At 51.5% G+C, this 10,429-nt stretch overlaps 1 protein-coding gene across 3 annotated transcripts in view; it reads left to right on the top strand.

Annotated features, from left to right (window-relative positions):
* EPHX2 (epoxide hydrolase 2) overlaps window positions 1-10,429 on the top strand; it is a 67,036-nt gene that overhangs the window by 53,227 nt on the left and 3,380 nt on the right. The window contains exons 13-17 of one of the 3 annotated variants that reach the window (XM_015564609.1): window positions 1,183-1,254; window positions 2,360-2,365; window positions 3,646-3,673; window positions 5,524-5,626; window positions 7,399-7,468. In XM_015564609.1, the coding sequence (XP_015420095.1) occupies window positions 1,183-1,254; window positions 2,360-2,365; window positions 3,646-3,673; window positions 5,524-5,626; window positions 7,399-7,468 (279 nt within the window). Of the gene's footprint in view, window positions 1-1,182; window positions 1,255-2,359; window positions 2,366-3,639; window positions 3,674-5,523; window positions 5,627-7,398; window positions 7,469-10,429 lie in introns of all 3 variants that reach the window. The other 2 variants (XM_006764762.2, XM_015564610.1) reach the window with 2 other exon arrangements.

Below are 10,429 nucleotides of genomic sequence, written 5' to 3'. Positions count from 1 at the left end.
ATTCATCACACAGCAGATTGATTCTCCATCATAATTGACTCTTACAGATGTAAGGGGATTGTAATTAACGCGACAGCATCACTTTCCTCATAAAATCACAAACTGCAGACCCAGCACCGCCGGATGACAAATGTGTCCTTTGCTGTGGTGCTGGCCTCCGTGGACCCAGAGCTCTCATGATCTGCAATATGCAGAGCAAACCGTGCAGTGGAGAAGGAACTCTTGCAGTGAGCAGGGACGGAGGGTGCTGGCCACTGCAGTGGCTATTGCCTGGCTTATGGGACCCTCCTCTCTGGGAACAGTCCTAGGAGAGGGACATACATACCGTCAGCCTTACCCAGGACCAGTCACAGAGGGTCCCAGGAATAAGATGAGTGGATGCTTCCCTGCGCTCAGGGGGATCCGAGGAGACACAGCAAAGGCTCTGTGGGAACCAAGAAGGGCAGAGTTATTTTATTGTGATGGGGAAGACAGGACTTCATGGAGGAGGCAGTGTTTGGGCAGGAGGGAGGTGTTCTTGGTGGAGGCTACAATATTTTAAATCAAGGAGGTAGGAAAGCAGGGCACCCGTTTAGAAAACATTCTGCAATCCGGTTTAGTGGTTGCCTGGGTGTGTTTAGGTGAGCATTTGGAAAAGAGGAGATAAAAATAGATGGGCACTTTGCTATAGACTGAATGTTTGTGTCCACTCCCCACCCTCACCCCACCACAAATTCCTATCTTGAAATCCTAATCCTTATGTGATGTTAATAGGAGGTGGACCCTTTGGGAGATGATTGGGTCTTGAGGGCGGAGCCCTCATACAGGGAATTAGTGCCCATATAAAAAGAAACCCCAGATAGTCCCCTCTCCCCTTCCACCACGTGAGCACACAGTGAGAAGATGCCATCTCTGAACCAGGAAGTGGGCTCTCACCAGACACTGAGTCTGCTGGGGCCTTGGTCTTGGACGTCCCAGCCTCCAGATTAAATAAGTATCTATGTTTGTAAACTACACAATTTGTGGTTCTGTTATAGCAGCTGGAATGGACTAAGACACACTGCCATGCTCTGCCTCAGTTCCTTCCCATAACACTGGTCCCCCAGCGACTGTGTGGAGGAAGGAGCTCTATTATTTCTGAGCGGTTGCCCCTGGTGGATTCATGCCTCAGAGACAGCTGACTTCCTTTACACTTTGTTTTAGGGAGTAGCTGAGGCTGAACTGGAAGAGGACCTGTATCGGACTTTCAAACTCTTTTTCAGAGCACATGATGAGGTGAGGGGCTCAGGGGTGGGAGGGTAGAAGGGAGATAGGTAGCAGGAAGGGGGAGCCGCAGAGGTGCAGAGGTCTCTGGATGGCCTCCCTCGGAAGATGGGGTGGGGACTGGAGCCTGGGAATGAGCAAGCTGGCATTCTTCCCTTTGATTTCTGTAGTCAGGGTGAGTGGGATCCTCACTCTACCGGTCACTCTAATGGGGGAAGGTCACATCCTCACTGCCACACACCAGTAAAGCTTTGAAACTAAAAACAAAGAATGATTATAACAGTGACTGTGGAGAAATTATACCATTTTAACCAACATGCATAATTGTTTATCAAAGCCCCAAATTAATTGCTGTTTCAACCCTTTTCATGAACAACCACAGTTGCTTATAATGGTTTATCTCCTTACCCTCCACCCACCCTCACATAGTCAGTGCCTGCTTAGCCTTTCCCATGTTTGCCACTTTCTGTGCTGACCGCTTCTAGCATCTCACTCTTTTATATTGAGTTCAATTGCTTCTTTCTGAAGGGCTTTCTTTTGTAGTTAGTTCTTTCCAGTCTGTTAGTAGTAAACTCATAATGTTTTTGGCCAAAAAACATCTTGTTTGCTTTCAATCTTGAATAGTTTGAATATGGAATTCTAGGTTGACAATTTTTTTTTCTTTTAGAGTCTCCTGTCATTGTTTATGTGAAACATGCCTCCGGTCTACCCTATTATTGGTTTCTTAGTGGTGTTTAATCTGCAGGTTAACCCATCTTTGAAGTTTTGTGTGTTTTTTGTTTTTCTTTCAATGAACATTTTTTGAAATTTATGAAAGTTTTATTTGGCTCCTTTTCAAATCACTCTGATCTATTGTTCTGTTCTTGTTTTTCAGTTTCTTTTATGTTTTTAATAATTTTAAGCATACTCATTTTCATTCTCTCCCTCTCTCTCGCAAGTTCTATTAGTTGATACTAGGGGCCTGGTGCATGAAATTCGTGCATGGTGGGTAGGTCCCTCAGCCCAACCTGCACCCTCTCCAATCTGGGAGCCCTCAGGGGATGTCCTACTGACAGCTTAGGCCTGCTCCCCATGGTTCTCTGCTCTCTGAGGACCCACCTGCTTGATGCCACCTCAGGCCCTGGTGTCTGCTCTCTGGGGGGGCCTGCTTGCCCTTTGCTGCTCTCTGTGGGGGCTTGCTTGCCCTTCTGGCTCGCCGCCACAGGGGCAAGCAGGGCCCTGCTGTCTGCTCTCTATGAGGGCCCTGCAGGGGACTGCTTGCCCCTCACTGCTAAAGCCAGGGGCAAGCAGGGCCCTGCTGTCTGTTTGCTCACTGCGGGGGACTGCTTGCCCCTCGCTGTCATGGCCAGAGGCAATCAGGGCCCTGCTGTCTGCTTGCTCGCTGCAGGAGACATTCCCGCCCTGCCCCAAGCTGCTCAGCGACTGCACACTTAGGCCTGGAGTGGCCGGAGGCATTCCAGGACCCCAGCTGCTCCAGCCCTATGCACGGGCCTACAGGCTCAGAGCGGCCTGGGTCCCAAGGATGCCTGTCCCCAGGACTCAGGCTGCTTGTCCCCGGCACTTGTGCATGCAGCCGCCCCACCCCCAGCCGCTCGGCACCTGCATATGCAAATTTGTTGGGTTAATTTGCATACTCACTCCTGATTGGCTGGTGGTCTTTGCAAAGTGATGGTCAATTTGCATCTTTCTCTTTTATTAGTGTAGATTCACTATTTGCTATGTTTACTGTCTTTTGCAATGGGATTTGCAGGAGGGGGGTGGGATAGAGAAGAGAGGGAGTTTTGTAATTTTGGTTTGTGAGCTCATCTTGAAGCAGCACTGAATCTGTGCCAGTTGGCTTTAGCTGGGATTGAGGAAATGGCCCTCTTGTGTTTTAGCACTGGCTGCTTCTGTCAGACATCCTTTGTTGTGGTTACTGTGGACTTTGCATCTTGGGCATTTCCAGATCATGGAGAGAGTGTAAATTCAAACCCAAGCACTGGTGAAGGCAGGCTCATAGCTATGAATTTCTGGGTGAACATTTTTTGGTTTCCTCTTAGTTCCAAACTGAATGGACCAACTCCTTTGACATCTCCCTGTCATGATGGGTGGGACCACAGATTTACTGTGGAGGGTCTTATTTTTAACTTCCCATCTGCCATAGACCTAAGGTCTCATCTCTATTCCCATTGGTTTATAGAATCAAGTTCTCATATCACCAAGACCTGCAAGGGGCGGGGGGGGGGGGCAGCTTAGGCCCAAAGCTTTGATTGTTAGCTATTTCTGCTGTGACCCCTGAGGACTTTCCTACCTCTCGGGAGTTTAGCATGTTTGTACTAGTCTGATGGCACTAGTAGGTGACCTGTTCCAGCATATTTTCTCTACCCATGACATAATCTCCAACTTTTCTTCCTACAGACCGAGCTCAACACGTCCAACGTCTGTGAAAAGGGTAAGAGGTATTCTTAGAAGGGAAGGGAGACAGGAGGGCCATGGCAGGAGCCAGCTGAGCATTGAATGAGCATTTCTCCATCAGACTCTATGAGCAGAAACAGCCACCTGCCAGCTCTGAACTATGACTGGCTTACCATTGGGTTCCCCGCAGGTGACTAACACTCCCCTTAGCCCTGAGCTGACCACAGGGCCTCAGGTTCCTTTCCTTCAGGGACCTTTGGATTCAAGATCTTAAACAGTAAGAGCTTGGGGGACTCTTAGAGCTTGTCGGGGCAATCCCAGCCTCTACTGACAAGGACCGAGACCCAAGATAGGAACTGACATCGGCAGGGTCACCTGGTGCAGGCAGAGGGAGAGTTGGGCTAGACCCCAAGCCAGGTCTCCCCTGTCATAGTCCACTGTCCTCCCCTCCATCCCAGCCCCGAGTCCTGTCATTCCAGTTCCGTCACATTTCCACCCTTGTCCTCCCTCCTGAGTTGGAAACAAGTGAGGAGTCAGAGTGAAGAACAGACTGGAGTTCATCCATGGCTCCGAGATCCAGCACTGTTCCCACAGACCTTACCTTTGCCCCAACACTCTGGCCCTACCATTATTCACTTGTATTTTTATTGATAATGAGGACACTACTACTTGTTTGTGCACCTACTATGTGCAGCAAATGCTGGCCTGGCCCTCTTTAGATACATTATTTATAATCCTCATGACACCCTTAAAAATCCCATTATTACTGTATTCTACATGTGAGGACAGTGAAGCTCAGGAACTTGTCCAAGTGGCCAGGCTGGGTTCAAACTCCTCTGACCCTAAAGGCCATACTCCTCTCACTGGTCAAGACCACGTCTCCCTTCCCTCTCGCCTCCTCTCTCCATTCCTTTTCTCGGTCACTCGGTCACTCTGCATTCCTTCGCTCTGCAGACAGTTTGAGCTCACACTTGGTGAGGCAGGGACAGACATCCAAACACAGGCAGCAGAGTCGGAGAGTCCAAGGGCAGGCGGACGGATGGCAGGAACGCAGGGAGGGGGGCAGGAGGGGCTCTCACCCCGGCCCCGAGACAGCAGAGAGCTAGGAGCTCTGGCCTCCAGGGAGGCTCAAGTGCTTCATCACAGAAGCACCTGCTCACATAGCCCTGCGATGGAGCTCACAGAAGGCTGCATCCATCCCCCAGCTCCTGTACCTCCAAAGCTCCCAGCTGAGCCTGGGGAGCCCCCCGGGGCTGCCCCCCGTGAAATGGCGGTGGTCCCTGGACTGTCCATCAGCATCACGGGGTTCTTCCCACCCCCAGGATGGGGAACTGCCAGGACACAGTGTACACCCCTGAAAACAAATGAGATTCCACACTGAGGGAGGGCCTGTGAGTGTGCCGAGGGCAGCAGCACGCCTGCGCCCTGGCCGACGGTTTTCCAGGCTCCGAGGATATCGGAGCAGGCACTGGTGAACATTCCAAGACTCTCCGTGGAGAAAGCTGAAGAGGGATGGGATTCGTTAAGCTAGGGAGGAAAGGCTTCGTCTAGGGGAGAGGGAGAGCTGGAGGGCTGGCAGGGCCGAAGACAGGTGTCATCCTGGGACGGAGGTGTCGTTTTGGGAGGACAGGAGGGGGGTGGTCAGTCCTTGTGTGTGTCCCAGAAGCGGAGGCCTGAGTGTGACACTCTTGGGTTCTAGAATGACAGAGGCAACAATGACTTCTCTGACGGAGAGGAAAGGGCTCCCTGTGGATAAGAGAGGATGAGTGAAGGAGCGCCCAGGGAGGCGGGAGGCAGTTTGGAGGTCAGCCTCCATTGCGAAGGCCGGCACTCGCTGTGGGACCCCTGGCTGAGGGTGTGGGATCGGGAACAAGTGGCTTTTTGCAGGAGGACTCTTTGTGGACGCCCCGAAAGACCCCAGCCTCAGTAGGATTGTGACTGAGGACGACATCCGCTTCTACGTGCAGCAGTTCAAGAAGTCCGGTTTCAGGTACACGGAGTGGCGCCCAGAACACAGGAGAGGCCGGTCAGCACACGGGGCTGCTGTGCTCAGGGTGCAGGACAGGCCCGGTTCCCGCCCCCACGGCCCGTGGAGGCCTGGCTGCCCTGCTTCCCTGCCCCCAGTGGTGGGAGGCTCACCGTCGGCTCTGGTTTGGGGTGGCTCACCTCCCTCTACCTTCTGGCCCCCTCAGAGCAGATGCTTTTAACCTTTTTCCAGTCACGACCCCCATGAGAATCAAATGACAGTTCTGAGTTCTTTCTTCAGAAAAACACCGACACTCAAAAACTGCATACATTTTTAGGGGGACCGGAGACCTCTCTCTCTCTCCTTTCTTTTTTTAAAAAATATATTTTATTGGTTTTTTTACAGAGAGGAAGGGGGAGGGATAGAGAGAAACATCGATGAGAGAGAAACATCGATCAGCTGCCTCCAAACCAGTTAGGGCGACCTCTCTCTCCTTTTAAACAGCTTTGTTGAGCGCTGGCTCACATACCATATAGAATTCACCCTCTGAAAGCATCCAGTGAAGAGGTTTTAGCCCATTCACGGAGCCGTGCGGTCATCACCACATCGCCCCAAAAAGAAATGCCATTTCCTTGAGCAATCAGCTCTCCCCTACTTCCCCTCGAACCCCTAGTCCTAGGCCGTCCCTATCTGCCCTCCATCTCCATGGATTTGCCAACTCCGGGCATTTCACATAAATGCAGTACAGTGTGTGCGCCTCTGTACCTGGCTTATCGCTCAGCTGGTGCTCTCAGAGTTCTCCACGTTGTAGCAGGTGTCCAACCTCATACCCTTGGCTCAGGCCTGCGTTCACGCTGATGGTCTGGGCCTCTGCTCTGGAACCACAAGGCATTGCTCCAACGGCCCCTTTCCTGCATAGCCCTTCGAATATGTACACGTTGCAAATCTTTGAAGCTCCTGGTTTCTTCAAGGATATTGCAGTTCACCACATGTCCATCCTTCTTCTCTCCCTTGTGCCTCTCTCTACACTTCCATCCTTTACTCCAACCCGAGGGCAGAGAAAGAGCCAAGCCATGGGCACCGCCTTGGCCAGCCCCGCCCGGAAGTCCTCTATCCTGTAGCCTTGGCTGGGAACGCCTGTGGCCCCCACCCTTTAGCCCCAGAATCTCTTGCACCACCACAACCTACAGCTTTTCCCTAAGTTTTTTTTTTCTTCTTTTGAGGCTGAGACCATTTAAGAGTCTCAGATTTGAGGACAGCTTTGCTCTGAAGGGAGCATAGAGATAATGTGGCCTCACCCCCTCCTTGTTCGGGAGGGAAAATGAAAAGTCCCAAAAGGTATTCCCAGGGCCTAGAGCTGTGAGACCTGAGAGCACCAACCCCGACTAGGCCCGAGGACTGGCAGAGGGTTCTAGGTCCAGCCCCAGAGCCGCCCTGCCTGTCCCTGAGGAGACACCTCTGCACCCCCCCCTGAAGTCCCTTTTCCAGGGGTTCCCCAGGGCAGGGGAGTGGCCTCTGGATGCTGAGGGCGCTAATCAAGCTCCCACCCTTTTACGTAACAGCCCTGGGATGACATGGTGAGTCCTGTGGGGCCAGCTCCGAGTGACAGCCCTCTCCACAGACCCTCTCCGTGAACCCCGTGTGTCCCCAGGCCTGGCACTTAGGCACTGTTGTGCCGGGCTCGGTCCTCTTTCCCCAGAAGCTTGGCTCTCCCTGGGAGACTGGTGCCTGGTGGGTCCGCAGCACAGTCATGGACTAAACGCTTTCCTGTCTTTATTCCCTGATCTGCCCCCCAGGGGTCCCCTAAACTGGTATCGAAACATAGACAGGAACTGGAAGTGGGGCTGCAAAGGCACAGGACGGAAGGTGAGTGCTGGGTTAGTGTTGCTCTTTCCCCGATGCGCCACCCCCACCCGGCTTCCCATTGCCCCGGGTCAGAGCTGGGGGTGGACAGACGGACCTGTGGACTTCCTCCTTTCTGTCCTTTTCCTCTGGGCTTCGGAAGTGCCTCCTCAAGGGTTTCCCTTGAGGCCTCTTCTGCTGACGCTTCTCTTGGAATGGGTGGAGTTAGGGACAGAACAGGGATCTGACTGGGTGACTACAGCTTCAGTCTGGGAGGCCCAGGTCTCCTGGTGCTGCCCCAGCTCAGGGCAGCAGATGGTCCAGGGTGACTCCCAAACAGTTCACTGATGGAGCACTGGGTGTTCTCAGAGAGGCAGGGCTTCGTCTCGGCCTTATCACATGACCAAGTCAGTCTGTGGCTCTGTTTCCTCGTTTGTCCAGCAGAAGATGGTTTCCAATCTCAGGGTCTGCGATGGGAGTAATGGGGCCCCCAGTTTACATTCAAAACATTCAAAACCTAAGGGTGATTGCGTTTTCAAGGTCCTCGCTCATTTGGGAGCCCTGGTCATCTTGTTCAGCCCTGGTCAACTGTGAACACCCTCTATGTGTCAGGCACTGTGTTAGACCGCGGATTTATCAAATGAATAAAAGACGAAGCCTTGACCACATGGGTTAGTCTGGAGGCAGCACAGCGTAGAAGGCAGTGGTTAAGAGTGGGCTGGACAGAAATTCGGCCTGGGATCTGATCCCTGTGTGGCCTTGGCCACACTCTTAACTAGTGTGTTCTTCGTTGCCGCTTCTGTAATCTGGGAATGACAACAATGGTGCTAACATGTAACGATAACATGGGTTAATGCACATAAAATGCTTAGAACAGTGCCTAGCACATAGCAGTAGTTCAATTAATGTTCCTTATCATCACTGTACTCTGTGATTGACAAAAATTATAAAGCCACAGTTTGATGGGCAAAATCTCTCCAAGTGTGGATGGACATAATGTCAAAGATTCTGGGAAGGCAAATCCTGATGGTGCTTAAGTTGGGAATTCTCTTCTTCTGCAGCCACCTTTCAGATCTCCCTCCTCTCCCACCTCCTCTGTGCCCCCACCATCAGTTTACATTTTGACTTGGAGCATTCTAGTGCTTGCCCAGCCCACTGCGGCCTCCGGATGACTTTCAGCACCAAAAGCACGTTTGCATGTCTTCTGTTCATGCTCTCATTTGGAGGACGGGGTGCGGTGGGTAAAAAAAATAGTGCAGATTTCTTAATCAGGGACAAACTGGAGCTGTTTGAACATTATAATGGCAGAGTGAGAACAAAGAGAATAAATGGAGGTTTTCATGGCCTTGCCAGGCCCCATTTATCAGTGGATAAAAGAGAGGTCATTTTGCTGCCTCTACTGTCACGTTGGTAACAGCTGTGTCTGGCCTGTTCACGCTCCAGAGCAGTGGTTCTCAACCTGTGGGTCGAGACCCCTTTAGGAGGGGTCGCCTAAGACCATCGGAAAACACATATAATTACATATTGTTTTTGTGATTAATCACTATGCTTTAATTATGTTCAGTTTTTAACAATGAAATTGGGGGTCACCACAACATGAGGAACTGTATTAAAGGGTCGTGGCATTAGGAAGGCTGAGAACCGCTGCTCTAGAGTGTGGGCTGCCCTTTTGAAGCATCCATTTAACTCAAAGAAAAGGAATATTGATCTCCATGCAAGGGCATTTCTTCCTTTCTTGTCCCATCCCACAGAGTGGGCCAGCCCACGCATTCTACTTACACACACACATACACACACACATACACACACATATACACACACACACACATACACCAAAGCCCATGTTGGTCACTGCACTGCTATGTTCATCTGTATTAGAAAACTCAGTCTTCTCCTGAATCGTTACATTCACACAAAACATTTCACTTCTGGTCATGAAATGTGTGAGGGTTTTTCCCCCAACAGGCAATTCTCTGCAGTATCAGCTGGTGTCCTACACTTTAACTATTAAATTCTAGCACTATCTACCTGAGGTAGCGCCACATCCCACAGGTTAAGGGTTCAGGCCTCCAGCTTATTATTATATACCAGTAATTCTAAACAATGTCCATGATAAAGTGCTCCTTCCCCCACAAATTATTATTGGTTTAAGTTCTAAACATGCTGCTGTTAGTGTTATTGCATAGTGACACACACACACACACACACACACATACTTCAGACACGCATCGTAAGTCCAGTTGTCACCCGTGCTTCTGACCAGTTATAGACCTGAGGCTCCCACCACCCCTCCTCACTTCGACCACTGTTTGCTAGAGTGGCTCACAGAACTCGGGGAGCCTCTTACCCTATGAGCTTAGTAAAGGAGGAGAGACAGGACACAGGTGCGCAGCCACCTGGAGAAATACAAGGGCGAGGTCTGGGAGGGTGTGAGCACTGGAGCCTCTGTGCCCGGGGAGCCGAGTGCCACCCTCCCGGGTACATGGGTGAGTTCCCCAGTGTGCTGCTGAGATTTTTATGGAGCTTCCTCGTGTGGGCATGATCAGTTGTTCACCCCATTACAGTCCCTCTCCAGAGGAGAGAGAGAGAGAGAGAGAGAGAGAGAGAGAGAGAGAGAGAGAGAGAGAGGGGTGAGGAAAGGGGGCTGAAAACAGAACTTCTAATCATGGCTGGGTTAGAGTGGCTCACAGAACTCGGGGAGCCTCTTACTTACCCTATGAGCTTAGTAAAGGAGGAGAAACAGGACACAGGTGCACAGCCACCTGGAGAAATACAAGGGCGAGGTCTGGGAGGATGTGAGCACTGGAGCCTCTGTGCCCGGGGAGCCGAGTGCCACCCTCCCGGGTACATGGGTGAGTTCCCCAGTGTGGACACGCTCCAAACTCCATGCTACTGAGATTTTTATGGAGCTTCCTCGTGTGGGCATGATCAGTTGTTCACCCCATTACAGTCCCTCTCCAGAGGAGAGAGAGAGAGAGAGAGAGA

The sequence above is a fragment of the Myotis davidii genome, unplaced genomic scaffold (assembly GCF_000327345.1).
Source record: "Myotis davidii unplaced genomic scaffold, ASM32734v1 scaffold198, whole genome shotgun sequence".
Taxonomy (NCBI): domain Eukaryota; kingdom Metazoa; phylum Chordata; class Mammalia; order Chiroptera; family Vespertilionidae; genus Myotis; species Myotis davidii.
Note: the sequence above shows the minus strand (reverse complement) of the source record. Positions and strands in the feature narration are given on the sequence as shown.